Source organism: Camelus ferus, chromosome 6 (assembly GCF_009834535.1).
Source record: "Camelus ferus isolate YT-003-E chromosome 6, BCGSAC_Cfer_1.0, whole genome shotgun sequence".
In the NCBI taxonomy this organism is placed as follows: domain Eukaryota; kingdom Metazoa; phylum Chordata; class Mammalia; order Artiodactyla; family Camelidae; genus Camelus; species Camelus ferus.
This window is the reverse complement of record NC_045701.1, coordinates 93,695,393-93,712,159: the sequence shown is the minus strand read 5'-3', so window position 1 is coordinate 93,712,159 and position 16,767 is coordinate 93,695,393. Positions and strand designations below refer to the sequence as shown.

At 66.0% G+C, this 16,767-nt stretch overlaps 2 protein-coding genes across 3 annotated transcripts; both read right to left on the bottom strand.

Moving 5' to 3' along the window:
• Positions 1 to 808: 808 nt before the first annotated feature.
• Positions 809 to 2,603, bottom strand: LOC116664429 (cysteine-rich protein 1). Of its 2 annotated transcripts, none has more exons than XM_032482872.1 (5): positions 2,297 to 2,603; positions 1,349 to 1,443; positions 1,219 to 1,276; positions 1,096 to 1,142; positions 809 to 939 (listed from the first exon to the last, which is right to left on the bottom strand). In XM_032482872.1, the coding sequence occupies exons 1-4, from the start codon at positions 2,421 to 2,423 to the stop codon at positions 1,102 to 1,104; spliced, it is 321 nt and encodes a 106-aa protein (XP_032338763.1). In that variant the 5' UTR covers positions 2,424 to 2,603; the 3' UTR covers positions 809 to 939; positions 1,096 to 1,101. The 2 variants fall into 2 exon arrangements, with proteins under 2 accessions (XP_032338763.1, XP_032338764.1); XM_032482873.1 differs by having other exon boundaries at positions 2,384 to 2,534.
• Positions 2,604 to 9,769: 7,166 nt separating this feature from the next.
• Positions 9,770 to 15,174, bottom strand: CRIP2 (cysteine rich protein 2). The gene is made up of 8 exons (XM_032482871.1): positions 14,889 to 15,174; positions 11,779 to 11,873; positions 11,629 to 11,686; positions 11,142 to 11,282; positions 10,999 to 11,067; positions 10,806 to 10,900; positions 10,448 to 10,505; positions 9,770 to 10,367 (listed from the first exon to the last, which is right to left on the bottom strand). Exons 1-8 carry the CDS (start codon positions 15,034 to 15,036, stop codon positions 10,300 to 10,302), a joined length of 732 nt encoding a protein of 243 aa, XP_032338762.1. The 5' UTR covers positions 15,037 to 15,174; the 3' UTR covers positions 9,770 to 10,299.
• Between the last annotated feature and the right edge of the window lie 1,593 nt (positions 15,175 to 16,767).

Here is a 16,767-nt window from a genome sequence, read left to right as displayed (position 1 = left end):
ATATAACCCTGCACACCACCCTGGGACACCCCACCCCATGCCTGTCCTGCTCAGACCTGCTGGACCCCAAGCCAAGCCAGGGGCAGAGCTGAGGCCCCAAGCAAGGCTGAGATGACCTCTGTGGGCTCTTTAATCAGAGTTCTTGGGATGGTGGCCATCTGCCAGGGCTGGAGTGTGAATGGCCAGCTGTGGGAAATGGGGTGGGCTCTGAAGGTCCCTGCAGCTGCTGCCTGAATTGACAGGAGTTTCCAGAAAGCCCCTAACCATCACTGCAGTCAGCCCTCAGATTCCCGATTTGGGCAGCCAGCCTCTTGGCAGTCCCTGGGCACAGGGTGGGGGCAGATGAGGGGGGTGGTGTTTGGGTGGACGCCCTGCAGAAGCAGGGCTGACCTTGTCTGGCACAGTGGGGTGGGTGTGGGGAATGGGGATGGGGTGGAGCAGCAGGAAGTGGGGAGGGCAGACGAGGGCTCCCCACCACAGCTCCCCAAAGCGTCTCAAAAAACGGAAGCAGCTCAGCAGATTCACCCTGCAGCCTCACGCTCCCGCTGACCCATTCCAGAACCACAAAGGAGGCCTGGGACATTTGCAGGGCTGGGCGTGGGGCTGTCCAGGGTGGCCAGGCGCTCACCCTGCAGAGGGGCCTGCAGCCTGTGGCAGGTCCCCAGCAGAGCACCCCCAGCCTCCACCAGAGCAGTGGGTCAGCAGCAGCAGGAAGAGCAGGTGCCCCGCCACCCAGCAGGGCCTCTCATCGGTGCCCCCAGCTGCAGCCCCTCCACCATTCCCCCAGTGACACGCGCACACACCCAGGTCTTCCAGGAGTCCGGGTTTATTGAGGGCATAGAGGTCTACAGGAGAGACCCAGGTGCTTGTGGGGAAGGCCTCCCATCAGCCTGGAGGGGCAGTGGCCCAGCGGGCAGCCAGGGATGGGGTCTCCAAAACCTGTGCAGAGAGAGACAGAGACAGAGATGAGTGCGGGCCCACTGAGTGGTCAGACCTCACACCGGTGGGAGGTGGCGGGGGGGGGGGGCATCCTGGCTACTGAGCTGGGCGGGGGTGGAGCAGGGTGGGGTCGGGCGGATGGGGAGCATACTGTACCTGGGTTCACTTGAAAGTGTGACTCTCAGCTCCACCACGCCCAAAGCCTGCGTAGAAAATAGTGGGCAGGTTAGGGGTGGCCAGAGGCTACGGCGCTCTGGGTGGGGGCCTTTGGGAGCATACCTTTGGGTCCGAACATGGCAGCATAGCAGGGGTGGTTGCAATAGGGCTTGCCTTCATGCTGCGGAGAGAAGGGCCATGAGGGCTTGTCCTCCCCTCCCTGGAGCCCCAGCCTCCCTCCAGGACTACCCACCTCGGCGTGACCCCCTGAGGTCAGCGTCTTTCCACATTTCTCACACTTCAGGCAAGGCCGATGCCAATCCTTCCCGAGGGAGGTCACCCGCTCAGCTGCAGAGATACAGACAGCCCCCTCCATGGCGTGAGACCCTGCTCTGAGGACACGTGGCACACCCTCCTGCTCACACACCACCTTCTCCAGGCGCGTCTGTCTGCTCAAGGCCTTGCCCACCCATGCCTGGTGGCCCACCGGAGGTCTCAGACAGCACCTGTGCCCCAAGAGTGGGGAGGGGGCACCTTTAGTCCCTAGCCAATCCAGCCAAACAAGGAGGGGATGGGCTCTGGGTCAAGGACCGCACCCCTGAGGGCTTGGGTGGGGCTGGAAGGGGAGGAGAGGGGACCTAGGGTCAGGACCTCGGCTGGCCTCCGGGTTAAGCCCTCCACCTCCTCACTCGTGGCGGGGGTGGGGTGGTGGGGCCTGCGGGGCGCCCTTCTACGAACCCAAGAAGGAGGACTTCCCACTTCCTCCCTCCCCTCCCCTAGGTGGGCTCCAAGGCGCAGGGCAGGAAGGAGGCGCCTGGGATCTGAGTGCGCCTAGGATGGCGCCCCCGGCGCCGGTTTCCGCGTCTGTTTCTACTTAGTGCTGGGAGGGACGGCCGGAGTCCCGCGTTTCTTCCTACCCCGCGGGGTTCCCGCCCAGGGCGTGCCAGAGAGGAGGCGGAAGAAGGGGATCGGAGGCGGGAGACCCAGAGTCGGGGAGAGGCGGTCATGAGAAGATCCAGAGACAGAAAGACCCGGAGACCCGGCAGGACCCGGAGAGACAACGGGGCAGAGAGATGAAGAGCCGTCGGACACTAGGGACCCGACCTGAACACGCAGGCGGCCGCGGGCAAGGCTGGCGCGTAGCCCCGAGAAGGTGACCAGGGTTCCCCCTGCGCCCCCGGACCACCTAAGCTGCCCTCACCGGGTGAACCCTGGGCCGCGCTTCCGCGTGGGGCGGCGCCGAACACCACAGGTCGGGCCGGGGCGGGCGGGAGTTGGGGGCGCTCACCAAAGTACACCTCCTTGTCGCACTTGGGGCACTTGGGCATGGTGGCGCCGGGTCCAGGTGGGCTGACTGGGCGGGAGCCGGCAGGAGCGCGGGACTGAGTGGGATCGGCGGGGTCCGTCCCTTTCAAGGACCCCGGGACCCCGCCCCTTTGGGACCCGCCCCAATGGTCCCGCCCCCTGAGTCCCGGACTTGGACCCGGAGGCCTTGATCCCAAGCCAACCAACTTAGAAAGGTCATCTGATCCACCCCCGCCTTGGGGCAGGGCCGGGGCCTAGCCGACGACAGAGCGTTGTCCAAGGGGCGCGGGGAATCCGTGGGGACTCACTGAAAGGGCGGGGCTGGAGCACCGGGGGGAGCCTGGCCCCTCGCCCAATGCTCGGGAATCGCCGAGTCCAGGACCTGGGGCAGAGGGCTCCCCAGGAGGAGGGAGGAGCACCCATTCCTAGCCCCAGATATGCCACTTGCCGGAGCCGGGGAGGGGGCAGGTCACGTTCAAAATGCAAATAAATGCAAACTAGCGTGCAGAGCCCCTCCCCGCATACTTTGACTCGGGCCTTTCCCAGATAGAGGCCTGGGGACACCCGGCAGGGCAGTTTCAGCCTGGTAGCCCTCCCACAGGAACTCCCCTCGGCCTTCACCACTCGCGGGGCCGGGAGGCCTGCCCGTCCCAGCCCCCTACTCCCTCGGGACTCGCCGGTCTCCACCAGCCCCACCCCAGCCCTACCCCGGGAAGTCCATCGGACCGCAGCGGGAACGTCCCCGGGGAATTTGGAAGAGGCGACTCCGGATGGCGGGGCTCCCACTTTCTCCGGGAGGACAGCCGCAGGCTCGGGAGCCTGCGGTTTGCGGCGGGGGAAGGTGACACCCAGGCGGTCTCAGAGGTGCCGGGCCGGCGCGGGGAAGAGGTCCTTATCTCCGCAAGAGGCGTCTAGTACCGAGCGGTCCAAGTCCGCCTTCCAAGGAAGGCTGGGGCGGCCTCTCGCTTCCCCGGTGCCAGGCAGAGACCACGGACCCCACCCACCCTGGGAGTTCGGGAAGGGCTAGCGGGCTGGCGCTCTCGGGCTGCGAGGGTCCTCGGCCATCCTCAGCCAACCAGTGTGCAGTCTCCCGCAGGCGGCGGCGCGGGGTGGGAAGGGGAAGCGCGGGGGAGGGGCGGGGGGGGGCAGGGAGGCGGCTCGCATCTGCACCTTAGCCCAGGCTGAGGTGAGGCCTGGGTGGGGTTCTGGCCTCCATGCCCCTTCGGAAATCCTTGCCCTGTAGGGCATTGCCTGGCCTAACTCTCCTCCCTCCTGGTCACTGTCACACACTGGCCACCTCCCATTCCCTGTTGTGCAGAGGGGCTGTCCCCTCTCTCTGTGGATCTTCTACCTCCCTGCTTCACTGTGACCCCCAACGCCACACCCAGTTTCCTGGCTTCACCAGAGCCTGAGCTCCCAGCCCTCTCTCCATTCTGCACCCCTAACCTTTACCTCATCTCCCCTTGACACACCCATCTCCCAAAACAAAACGTCATCTCTGGTTCTGTCCAGGCCCTGTCCCCATGGAGGGTGCTGGAAACCATCCTCTGACAGGGCCCCAGAGCTTCTGACCGCCCCACAAAGGCCTTCAGCCCTGACAGCATGCAGTCACTCTGACCTCACCCTTCCTGAAGTCCACCTACCCACCATCGGACCAGCCTGGGCCTGGCACTGGGAAGAGGGAGGAAAGCCATGAGTGCTCCCATCCCAAAACCCCCACCTAACCTGCCCTCTGCCTCCCCGACCAGGCCTGAGCTGGGGCGAGGCTGCGAGCTCCCAGGACCACAGTGCAGCCTCGGTTAGGGTAGCACACTGGACCCCACACTCCCACCTACCTGGGACTCCGTCTCTGAGGTTGCAGTTCTACCCTTGCCTGGAGCTCTGCAAGCCCTGGGACCCACAAGTTTCAGACCCTGTCCTGGTCCGCTCAGTGCCAGGCTGTCCGCTGCCCTCAGCAGGGGGTCGCCCACCCTGCTCTGGTGGGACTCCCTGCCTCCTGCCCACCCACACCAGCCTGCTCTGGCCTTGGCATAGGGGCACCTTGGCATGGTTTCTGGAGCTGAGGCCACCAGCCCGACCACCCTCACCACCCCCACCCAGCCCTGGGTGTCTCCTTAGCCCGTGCCAGATGCAGCCAGGCCAGGCACTGCACAGGAGGGTAGTCCCAGCTTCCCTCATCTCCTGGCTGCATGATCCAGAGAGAGGCAGGACTGAGAGAAAGCTGGAGGGTGAAAGAGGGGGAGACGGGAGCATGGAGACACAGCCAGGGACAGACACATAGACATGGAGAAGCAGCAAGAGGGGAGGAAGGGCCCAGAGCCCTGGTGATGGAGAGGGGGGCAGGGGCACAGTATGCGGGCGGTGGAGGCCTCTCACAGCAGGTCCTGGGGCTCGGGCCACAGCCTGCACGTGCCACCTTGCAGATCCCTGAGAAGGCTGCCTGGGTGGGTGAGCTGGGCAGAGGTCAGCTCCACGGGGATGATGTGCTCAGGGGTGTGGTGAACCACGGGGTGTCTGCTAGTGTGGCTGGGATGGGGTGCCTTCGCACACATCTACATGTGAGTGTGTCCACCTGGATATCTCTGGAAGGCGGGTGCACGAGGCCCTTCTCAGAGCAGCAGCCTTCTTGTGTTTCTGTGTTTCTGCCCAGCCCACACTCGCAGCTCCCCCAGGGCTCCCGGGGAGGTGGAGAGGTGAGCCAGGCTCCGCCTCCCTTCCACCCACCCGGCCCCAGGGATGACCCCCCCCCTCCACAATGGGACTCCAGACCCGCCTGGTGCTGGGAGTCAGAGTGAGGACGAGAGCCCCCCCCCCCGCCAAAAACCAGGGTGATGACTCTCTTCCTGGCCTTCCCTGCTGTTATTACCGTTGCCATGCTCACAGCGTGCGCGGGTGTGGCGAGGATGCCAAGGGGGGGGCCAAGGGCCACGGGCGTCGGCCTCTGGTTGGTACACACAAGGTTTTTCCAGACACTGGACTCAGAGACGCACACACACTCCCTGAAACCCTCCCAAAGCTTCAGGCACAGACTGGCATGCCCTTCCAACTCCTCTGAGCTCCCCACCTATCCTGCCTGCCTGTGGGGGTAGGGACCCCTCAAGCTGCAGCCCCAGCATCCCCAGCTATGATGAGTGGACAGCTCCTGCCCACCCCACCCCGCCCCCGCCATGGCCAGGCACACCCCCAAGTGAGGCTTGGCCAGGTGCCAGTCAGGGCCCTGACAGCCTCCCCAGAGACCCGGGCCCCACCAGGTGCAAGCTTCTTGCTTTCATCAGCTCACCTGGCCCAGGATGCACTTGTGGAAGAGGAGCACTGACCTGGCCCAAGGTCAACCTGACTGAAGACCACCAGGGGTTGGGGGGGGCCAGTTCAAGACCCAGATCTGCCCTGCCCGGCCCTGCATCCCTCCCCTACATTACTCTTTGGGGGCACTCGTGGCATTTGTGGCACGAACAAATGGTAGAAATGGAAGACCTGGTGAACCAGTCAGCGCGCCCCAGGGTGCAGCCCCCATTGCTGCCTGCCCCACGGCCCTGCACTCGTCTCCCTCCCAGCACTGGCCAGAGGGAGGTGCGGGGGCTGCGTCTGGAGTGTGACAGACAGAGTGGCCAGGACAGCTGGTTGCCCCAGGCTGCCTCTGCGCCCAGAAGGTCCACCCTGCACCAAGGTAGCGTGAGGGCATGCAGGGCCCTGAGACCTGGAGGAGGCCACTGCGGACTTCTGGCTGCCCGGCCAAGGCCACCTCCATCTGCTCACCCTCTATCTGAACACTCCCACGCCCTTGCCTGTTCAAGCTCCACCCAGACTCAGCTGGGGACCCAGCAGCAACCAGCCAGGTCCCTGCAGCAGAATTCTGGATGGAGAGGGCCTGAATGGGGCCCCACAGCAGGGCTTGGGCTCCAGACACCCGGAGAACCAGTCAAGGCAGAGGAATCCGCCTGCAGCAGGGAAAGTTCTGCTCCTCAGGGCCGGCTGGCCTCCCTGCTCTGCCCCAATCCACTCCACTCCACACTGTGGTACTGGCCTCAGGCCTCTCTCCACCATCCTCGAAGCCTCCCAGCTGGTGCCCCAGTCTCCAGGACCCCTCCTCTGTGTGGACCTGCTGAGGGTTGTGGACAGGTGTAAGGATGTCCCCTGCTAGGGCTGGAGGCCAGCCGGGCCTGTCCCATGTTCCTGCACCCAGGTGCCTTGGGGAACTAACTTGTGCTCCAGGACACCCTCTGAGCCTGGGGACAGAGCTGGCTTCCCTGCCCCAAATCCACCCCTCCCTGCCCTTCCCCCAGGCCCCGCTGAGTCACAGACATTCAGACATTCCCAGGGCCTATTTTTAGCAGCTTTTCTCTCAGGACCCCCTGGCTGCCCTGAGGTCCTGCCCCAGGGTGGCTGTGACGTGGTGGGGGGGACTGGGCTCTGATCCTTTCCACCAGGCCTCAGCCTGGGAGGGGTCCTCTCCTCCCCTGGAAGCAGGAAAGGCATGCAAAGGGGCTGGGGTGGAGGGATGGGGGCATATACAACCTTGAAGTCCCTCAGGCAGCCCCACTCAGGGTCCACGGCTTGGCCAGATGGGTGCCTCTGCCTGCCTACAGCCACCCCAGGCTGAGCCTGGGTTCCAGAAATCTCTACATCCTGGGGACAAATCCCACGCAGTACCGCCTCAAATTCCAGCCTCACCAGTCCAGCAGCTTGGCGTGTTCATGGGCCCCAAATCCACCCACTGCCGCCAGCCAGACCCTGAGAAAATGTGCTGCCCACACCTGGCTGCGCTGGCCTCTAGCCAGTCCTTGCCTGGCCCAGCTCCCAACAGCTCAGAGCCAGGGTCACAGGCACTTGGTGATTTCTTGACACTCAGCCCCTGGGGCCACAGCCAGTGGCTGGTGAGCTGGTGCTTGGACTCAGGAACAGGAGAAAGTCATGCTCCCCCCAGTCATAAAGAAGTTCGGGGAGCCTATCCTGAGCTGGGTGGGGTCCTCAGGGAGCCGCCAGCAGGGGAGGGGCTGCCCAGCACTGATACCGGGGGACAGGGGTGGAGACGGGGCCGGGGGTCACTGGCTCAGGGGAAGCTGGGCAGGGCTGGGAGGAAGATGCTGAAGGTCTAGGGTATGAGTCAGAGGATTCTGGGCCTCAGAGAAGTGAGGGCAGAGGGAGCTGCAGGCAGAGCAGGCCCGACAAAGATGACTGGCTGGGAGTACCAGCCAGGGCCCAGGTCAGAGATGGGGTACAAGGTGGGGCTTGGAGGGTCCTGGCAAGGAAGTGGGTAAGCCCGACCACGGAAGGTAGGGTTACTGCTGGGAAGCAGGGCGGTGGAGGAGGCCCGAGTGCTGCGCCCAGCCCTGGGGTTCTGGAGGGTAGGGAGATGGTTAGATGGCACCTTGGGGCCTCACTGGCTGGGCATGGGTTGGAGGACTAGGGGTGGAGGCCAGTCAGCGGGAGGTGGAGAAGGCGGCACACATGGATACAGGCGCCCATTCCCTCCTCCCCTGCACCTTGATGGGGCGCCCGAGGAAACACCTGGCTTGGGGGGAAGCTTCCGGGAGCTGGTGTCACCGAAGGAGCCCCGGCAGCGTAGGGCCAACCGCGGCCCCCACAGGCGGCACCCAGCGACCGCGCAGAGACCAGCAGTAGCGGCTCCGCCCCGGTTTCCATGACAACCCTTCGGAAACAAACACAGAGGCGCGGCACACTCAGCCTGCAGGAAACGAAGGGGTGAGGAGCGGGGGGGGGGGGGGGCACTTCGTCCCAGGCTGGGCCCGGGCGATCCTCCCTCGAGGCGACACAGACACCCCTCACCCCTGCCCCCTGGCGACCCTTCATACAAGAATAGGCACCGCCCCTCTCCGGGTTTTGCGGGAAATCGCGTCTCCCTCCACGTAGCTTTCACTGGAGCCTCCCGAAGGAGGGCCCCGGCTGTGCTCTCAGCAGCCCCCCACCGCCTGGAGGGCAGGAATTTCCCATCTGACACCGTGAGCCCGCAGCGAAGGTGGGCCTAGGGGTGCTCAGGGAAGTCTGAATTTTTCCCCAAACACCCCCGAATAATAGAGCCTTGGCCTGGCGGCAGGAAGGCCGGGACGGGGGGAGGAGGGGGAGATGTCCCAGCTCCACCTCTGAGCGCACATCGCACTTGCCCGAACCTCCCCTCTGCCTAGGGTGGAAACAGGGCGCCCCTGGGGTACCTGCTCCATGCGCCTCCCACTCCCAGTGCAGGCCAACCCACCCTGCACATCCTGGCTGCACACCTGGCGCCAGCCAGGTGCGGGGAGACGCTGCTGTGGCCCACGCTGGGCGCCTGGACTGGCCAGGAGGAGGGTGCCCTGGCACTGCGGACACCTGACACCAGACACCGGAGCCGGCCGCTCCACCCCAGGGACACCGATGGCTGCTCGAAGGACAATGGGCCCAGCCTCCAGGCTGAGCTACGTCTGAGCCCGTGTACTGGACAGTGGGCCGCAGAGTGGCCTGTGCCAAGGGCTGGGGTGCCCAGAGCTGGCCTTGGAGAACAGGGCACATGGGGAGACGGCCACCTATGGTGCTGAGCACAACGGCCCAGAAGTGACCAGGCCCGGATGACCGTGGCTCCAGGGAGGGAGAGGCGTCTGGGGGTGTGGTGCTGGAAGCAGGCCAGGGGAGGGGCTGAGCGGTGGAGGGGAGGGCTGCAGGGTTCTGTCTCGGCGCCCAGAGTGGGAGAGAAGGGGCGCCCTCTGGTGGGCTTCCCAGGAGCGGCAGTTAAAGAGAAGGCGGACACGGAGCCAGGGTCTTCCCCGAGCTGCTGAGGGCTCCTGGGGAGGCCAGAGGTGGCTCCACTAACATTGCAAACCCAGCTGCAGGCATGCTGGTCGCACAGGAGCACCCAGGCCCCTAGGCCCCTCCTTCAGACTGCCCACATTTTGTCCCTGGGCCTCCCCACCAAGGCCGAGTCAAGCCAACCACACTCACTCTCAGTCCTACAGTACCCCTCTCCCCACTCAAACCCTCTGTACTTCCAGGCTCCTCCAGGGCTGAGGACCCATCTTGTCCCTGCCCACCCTTCACCTGCTCTTCCCCCTGCAGAGGAACCCTCTTCTGGTCACCTGTCCTCTGCCTCCACGAGCCATGACCCCTCCCTTGGGGGCTGATAGGTCCTGGCATCTCCTGGTTTTAGTGCCCACTTGTTGGCAGATCTGGGGACCAGGAGCACCTCAGGGGCCTACCCACCTCAGTGTTGCCACCACAGCCCAAACCAGAGCTTCTCTGCCGCCCACCCTCCCACGTACAGCCATCACCCTTGGGAACAGGTGGCACCCCACTGCCACCAGAAGCCGGGCCCAAGGATTTGTGGATGGCACAAAGGGACACCATGCTGGATTCATGTGCATCCCACAGTCACAGGCGGTGCTGGGTTGTGTGATCCTCAGAATCTTTTATTGGTAACAAAACTCCGGCAGTGGTCGTGAGGGCGGTGGGCGGGTGCGTGCGAGGCTGGGCGGGAGATGGCAGAGGGCTCCTGGTGGGGATGCCCTAAGCCCCTGGAACACTGTGAAGGCCGTGCTGCGGCTGTTACTGGTGACGGGAGCATAAATAACACTGTGGGGCAGGCGAGGGGCAGCATGAGGGGGGGAGTGGGAAGGCCACCTCAGGAAGACCCACCGTGGGCACGTGGGGCCCCCAGACACAGGCATGGAGACACATAGGGCCAGGAGGACACAAAAGAGGGTAAGGGTGGCCGGGGACACCCAGAGAAAACGGGTGGATGGGCCTCTGGAGGTTGCCCAGCGTGGCTGCCTCGGCCCCCAACACTCAGGCCCTGGACACGCAGGTGCCGAGGCAGGACTGGGCAGTGGTCACTCTCCCGACATAGCCAAGCAGTGGGCACTGGGCCAGGGGCCTGTGTGGATAGGCCCATGCCCCGCAGGGGGGCCCGGAGGCCTAGGGCTGGACTTTGCCCTCGGGGTCCTTGTCATAGATGTAGCTGCCCACGGCCCCGGTGTTCACTCCTGCAGAGACAGGAGGCAAGGGTGGTGGGGAGGGGTGGGGAGGAGGGCCCCTGCATCCCGGACCCTCTGACCACACTCACCCTTGGGTCCGAAAAGTATTCCATAGCAGGGCTTGTGGCAATAGGGCTGGCCATCGTGCTAGGGACAGGATGGGGGAGTGAGGCGGGGTCCACAGACTCCTCACTCCCCCCTCCTTCACACTTCCTCCTGGTCCAGGCGCAGGTTTCCCTGAATCGTCAAGCCCCAAAGCGGTGGCCAGGTCCGCTCACCTGGAGGATTAGCTGCAGGAGAGGACGGCGCCACGCCACCCACCATCTGCGCGCCCGCCGGCCTGCAGTCTGGCCACCAGGGAGCAGCCCCCACCTCCCGGCGCGGCCCCACCCTCGGCGCCCCACCCCCGCCCCTCCCGTCCAGCCGCCGCGGCGTGCGGCCTCTCACCTCCGCATGCCCGCCCGGGGTCAGCGTCTTCCCACAGCGCTCGCACCGCAGGCACGGCCGGTGCCAGTCCTTGCCCAGAGACGTCACCTTCTCGGCTGGGGACAGGCAGAGACGGTGAGGGGTGAGGGCCGGCCGCCACCCCCCACCCCCGGTGGAGACCTCCCAGGGCCTGGGGCTGGGGGCGGCCACTCACCAAAGTACACCCTCTTGTTGCAGCGAGGACACATGTTGGGTTCCCCGGTGAACGTGGTGACGCTGGAGGCTGGGAGGGAGGAGGAGTCAGGGCGCGAACCGAGCCGCTCCGACGCCCCTCCCCCAGATAGGAGCTCACCCCACCTTTGCTGGGCCCCTTAGGGGGGCCGCTGGCCTTCCGCTCTTCAGCTCGGGCCACTGGCACCTCGATGGGGCCGGTGACCTGAGGTCTCTCAGCAGAGGGCTTCTCATAGATGTAGGAGCCGGCACCTCCGATGTTCACACCTGTAGGGGTGGCAGTCCTTGTAGGGTGGGTGGCCAGTGGCCTTGTAGCAGCCACTCCCAACTTCTCAGAAAAAGGCCCCCACCCAGAGGGCGCCAGTGGGCTGCAGGAGGTTTCTGGGAAAGCCACTGAGGGTGGGTGCTGGACCTTCAAGAACGCGAGGGGCCGTCAGGGCAGGGCCAGCATGGACAATGGGAGGAGAGGCTGGGGAGGGGGGTGTCCCACAGCCCCCAGCGCCCTGCCAGCCCCAAGTCTGGGCTGCGCGGAGGACCGACACTGGCCACTCCTCCCCGGTCCAGAGCAGATCGCGGCGGGGCTAGGGGTGGGGCTGGCTGGGCCCAGGCTCACCTTTGGGTCCAAACAGCGTGGCATAGCAGGGCTTGTGGCAGAACGGCTTCCCGTCGTGCTGGGCAGAGGGGCACGGGGTCAGGGCTGGCACCTTGGCCTGGGCGCCCGGGCTCCCCCACCCAGCCCGGGAGTGGGGGCAGGGAGGCTCACCTCGGCATGGCCCCCGGGGGTCAGTGTCTTGCCGCAGTGCTCGCACCTGAGGCAGAATCTGTGCCAGTCCTTGCCCAGGGAGCTCACCTTCTCAGCTGGGGCGGGAGGGGAGGTCAAAGCCAGAGGCCCCCGCCCTCCCACGCTCTGCCACCCCTTCTGTCCACCCCAGTCCTGGGCAGACCCCCTACCCTGCCCCCTTCATCCTCACCTGGGAGCAGTGGAGCCCACCCACCCTATGCCAAAACCACCGTCCGTTCCTCAGGGGTCCTGCTCTCCCTTTATGTCGCAGGCACCCTCCTCACCCTGGGTTACGGGCTGGAGTGGGCAACTTGTACAGGGTCCCAGCTCAAGCACCTGTGAACCCCTCAGCATCACACCTGCCCCTCCCTCAAACACCTGCCTCGCACACACCTGCATCTCCTAGGTACCTGCTTCCCTCACACACACCTATTCCTCCCTCACACACATTCCCAAACCCTCCAATCGGGCCCTAATGGAGTTGGAAGAGCCCTCCTGCTGAGGGAAGTGGCCTCGGGCCTCCAGACCCCTATGGAGAGGGCAGTTCCTGTGGCCCTGTGGGACGCTGGTGGGACAGGATGCCTGCCTGTCTATATTTGGCTTCCTCACCCTAAGCTCTGAGAGCCAACCCCCACCCCTACTCTGCCTCCGGCTGGCTGCTGCTTGGGCATCCAAGGTCTGAGACCAGCTGCTGAGGGTCAGGTCGCGGCCCTCCCTGTCCCCCCTACCCGGTGCTGGGGCTGCTGGGCCACCTCCCAATGGACGGAAGCTGGGGCTTCCCCAGGGGAGCACAGCAGGAAAAGGGCGGAGAGGGCAGGAAGAAAGGCCAGAGTCGGGGCTGTGCTGGAATTCCTCCCAACTGGAAAAATGCCCGGTCAGAGGCACAGGGAGGATGGGGGTCCGGTGAACTGGGCCCCTCCCACCCTGGCAGAATCTGGCCAATCCCCAAGTGGAGGCCAAGGACCAGAGGCTCTTCTGGTCCCCCTCACAGAGAGGCCTCCTGGCAGAGCAGGGAGAGAGAGCCTGACCAGGACACCCCAGCCCTGGAAGACCAGTGGGGGCTGTCAGATGGCAGTGAGTCCAGGCAGCCTCCAGGACCCCCACCCGCCACCCCCTTCCCTGGGGGCAGCACAGGCTTAGATCCCTCTGGCCACTCCGCCTAAGGAGGCTGGGACACAGGCTGGCCAGGTCTCTCCGCTGTCCATGCCAGGGCAGATGGGAGCTAGCCAAGCCCAGTGCAGGCTCGGATCCCATGCCAGCCTGGCATCCTCTCCCCGTTCTCCTGCTGCCCAGTGGCGGCCACGGCAGCTGCAGCTCAGGGCTGCCAGAACCACACTGTACTGGCTGGCTGGCCCTGAGGGTGTGGCCACCTGGGGGCAGGAGAATGACCCTCAGACCCACTGGGCAGGTCAACGGGCCCAGTAGAGAAGGCAGAATCGATGGGAGCTAATAATGGCTTGGAAGGGAGCTAGCCCCTACATGGCTGCACAGCTGTTGGGGACACAAAGCCTCGGCATCCTGAAGTCACTCTGGGGTGTCCTGGCCTGGGTTCCACTGTGTGCACACTTGGGGTGTTGGCTGGGGTGCACCCTGATTGGAGGTGGCAGAATGCTGCCGCCACCCCCACCCCCGGCCCCTGCCTCCACGAGTGCCTCCAGACCAGGACAGAAGCCAGGGGAGTCTGAGCTGCCTTTGTTTTCTGCTGGGAGCCAGCAGCCGCCCAAGTGGGCAGAAGCGCTTTTCCGGGTTGTCCACCGGACTGTCGGCCCGGCTCTGAGCTGGCCTGGCCAGGGGCACAGTTGTGGGCAGTAGGGCTGGCGGGAGGACTGTGGGAGTGTCCCCCACCCTAAGCCTTACAGGGATGAGCCCTCTCTGGGATGAGGACAGAGGGCTGGGCGGGTTCCCGCCTCAGGAGGCAGCCGGAAGCCCCTAGGCATCCAGCCAGGCCAGAAGCACTCCAGGCCAAATCCGGTCCCTCCCCTCTGGGAACAGCAAACAACACTGGCCTCCTCCTCCTCCCGCTGGTCAAAGGGGAAGCCAAGTAGCCATCTTCATCTCGGCCTGTGGCCATCCCAGACCTGACCACTGTCCCTAGGATGACAAGAGAAGGGTCCCCTGTCTGTCCCTGTCCGTCCCTGCCCTTCTGGCCATGCTGGCTTCTGCCACTAAGTCCGTAGGTCGGTCTGTGTGGGTCTTGTGAGGAGGGTGGGTGGGCAGGGATTCTGCGGCATCAGCCAGGATGAGGGAAAGTGGGGGAGTAAACCAGAAGTCAGGGTGGGAGCGCCAGGGAGTGGATGGACAAGTGCTGGGGGTGCCGCCTACCCAGGGGGCATCCTGGCAGAGACAGCCCCTATCCTGCCTCCTCCTGTCTGCCGCTGTTCTAACCTTGAGGTAGAAAGGGGCCTGGCCACTTGGGCTCCAGCGTCCTCTCCTGCTTGTGGGGACTCGCTTGTCACCCCACCCCACCCTGCAGTTAAGTCCCGGGGGAACTTGTGCCAAGGAAGGGAATGCGTTGGGACACGCTGGAAGTAGAGGCCAAGGTCGCCCCCGCGTGGACTGAGTCCAGACGGAGCCCAGATCTGGTCCAGCCCTGCGTGGGCAGAGGTCGGGGTGACGGTTGGGGGTCACGGTTGGGGGCGACGCCGGCCGGGCCACGTGTCCGCGGGGCTTGAGTCCGTGTGCAAGGGCCGAGAAGGGCAGGAGCGTTCGAGAGGGGCCCCAAGCGAGCGTGCTGCCCTGCCTAACCTCGCCCCGCTCGGCACCGCCTGGAGGACCGCGATGCGCCCGCGACCCCAGAGAGATTCCCCAAATCCGGTCTCATCCCGGGGGGAACAACGCGCCCCTGCCCGACTGACCTCCAGGCCCCACCCCGCCCATATCGGCCGCTTCGGGGTTCGGGATTAGCCGCCCCAACCTCGTCGCCGCTCCACCCTCCCGCCGCACCCGCGTGGGCAGCACGGCAAGCCGGGTCGGGACCGCGCATCATGGGGCGGCGGCCGGGCGCTCTCGTAGTAGTGCGACGGGCGCGCGGATCTGCAGCAGGGAGCTGATCGCGAAGGGCGGCGGGGCGCTGGCCGGGCCTGGGCACTCACCGAAGTACACGGTCTTGTCACACTTGGGGCACTTGGATGCCATGGTCCGTGCGCCCGCTGGGCCTGTGTCCTCCACCCGCTCCTGTCTCCGCGCCGCCGCCGCCGCCGCCTCGCCCGCCCCGCCCGCCCCGCCCGCCGGGCTGCCCATGCGCCAATTGGCTCCGCGGCCGGGGCGGGGCGTCGGGAGCCCGCCCTCGGGGTCCGGCCGCCCTGGACGCCCCGGAGGCGGGGGCGCACCTGCCGGGGCGGACAGGGGGCACCCGGACCGGCCTGGCGCCTCTCGGCCGCGCGCTCAAGGTGGCCTCGGTCGGGGCCCGCCAGCTCTTCGCCTGTTTCCATGGCAACGTCGGGGCAGCCGGCGAGACTGCCGCGTGGGGCGGAGTCCGCGTCCCCCTTGACCGGGGAGGTCCTGGCCAGCGGGGCCTCGTCCCGGAAGGGCGGCGTCCGGACACGCAGACTGACGCCCCGACGGCGGACCGGCCCGCCTCGCAAGGTCCTGGCGCCCAGGTCCCCGGAGGACCCTACCCCACCCTGCCGCGCGCCACCGCCGCTCTTCCCTTTGTTGCTTGGTTTCTATAGCAACGGCCGCGCGACCGGATCTGAGCGGGATTCACGGCGGGCGCGCCACCGGGTCCGGGTCCAGGCCCAGTGCCAGCCCCGCCGCGCGCCCCGGCCCCGCCTAACACTGTCAGTGGTGCTGAAGGCTCAGCGGGTGGAGGGCAGGGCGCCTGCCACTTCCAAAAACATCGCCAGAGAAACCACTGGAAGGGTGTGGGGGAGGGGCGGCTGGCAGCGAGGAGACCCGCAGGGCTGTGCTGCAGGCTCTGAAGGTGTCCTCCCCAAGCTCCTTCAGCCGAGGGCCGTAGGGCTGGGAGGAGAGGAGCTCCAGGATGGGGAGCTCCCGGAGTGTCCTCCCTGCAGGTGCTGTGGCCAAGTCCACCAACACTGCCTCGGCATTCCCACTCCACCCCCCAGGACGCCTGCCTTGGGCACCCCTCCTCTAGGCCTACTAGCTTAGGGCCCGGGGCATCTGACTTCCAGCCTCCCGGTCCCAGGGAGGGCTGGGGAGCTAGGGACCTCCCCCGGGGGGCCCCCCAGTCCTCCTGCTGGCAGGGGCCAGCCTGACCACTCCCACCCCTGCCTCCACCCGGAAGCCATGTAGACCCTGGCCCTAACCCCTAGAGGGCGTGGGGCACTTGGAGGGCCCTGGGGCCACCTCCTCGTAGGCTCTTTTCCAGGCCTCCCTCCCCAGCTGAGCCTCAACTCTGGCGGTTGGACAGACCCCACAAGCTCAGATGACCCAGCCTGGGCAGCCAGCTGCAGTCCCCTCATCCCCTGCCCTGTGTCCTTGAGGCTTCGTGCCAACACTGAGGTCTGCCCCCCACTGCTCATTGCCCCCAGCGCCTGCTCCTGGCCCTGGGTGACACGGTGCTCACAGGATGGATGAGTGCGCTGGCCCTGGCCGCCTCCTTGCACTCACATTCTTCAGCCACTGCCATTTCCGTGAGTGAAGACAATAGCCCAGAAACAGGTGCTCCTCCCACCCCCAAGCCCGCCTGACCAGCTGGACTGGCCCCCTCTCCCTCTGTGCTCCAGCTCTGGCACTGCGCCAGCCAGGGGGAAGACAGGTGGGGAGGCCTTAGCAGGCCTCTTCTTGAACGAGGTGGCTGGCATGGGGCTCCCTGCACGTCAGTTATTCACTGCCTGCTCCTTGCTCAGGCTGGGCATCCGGTGTCTGAGTAATTCATAGGCCCACTGCCCCCACCTGGCACCCAGTGCCACATCCTCTGCAGCTTGGGGGCTCCTGCGGAACCCCGGGCATCAGCCTCCCCGACTCCACCCGCCCCTAAAATTTGCAGTAGTGCTGTGGAGGGTGGGC

Coding starts and splice junctions, on each gene's coding strand:
- LOC116664429 (XM_032482872.1), bottom strand. CDS start 2,423: ATGCCCAAGTGCCCCAAGTGCGACAAGGAGGTGTACTTTGGTGAGCGC. Junction 1,444..2,296: donor CGCGGCCCAGGGTTCACCCG/GTGAGGGCAGCT, acceptor GTATCTCTGCAG/CTGAGCGGGTGACCTCCCTC. Junction 1,277..1,348: donor CCTCAGGGGGTCACGCCGAG/GTGGGTAGTCCT, acceptor TTCTCTCCGCAG/CATGAAGGCAAGCCCTATTG.
- CRIP2 (XM_032482871.1), bottom strand. CDS start 15,036: ATGGGCAGCCCGGCGGGCGGGGCGGGCGGGGCGGGCGAGGCGGCGGCG. Junction 11,874..14,888: donor TGACAAGACCGTGTACTTCG/GTGAGTGCCCAG, acceptor CTCCCGCCCCAG/CTGAGAAGGTGAGCTCCCTG. Junction 10,506..10,805: donor CCCCGGGCGGGCATGCGGAG/GTGAGAGGCCGC, acceptor TCCTGTCCCTAG/CACGATGGCCAGCCCTATTG.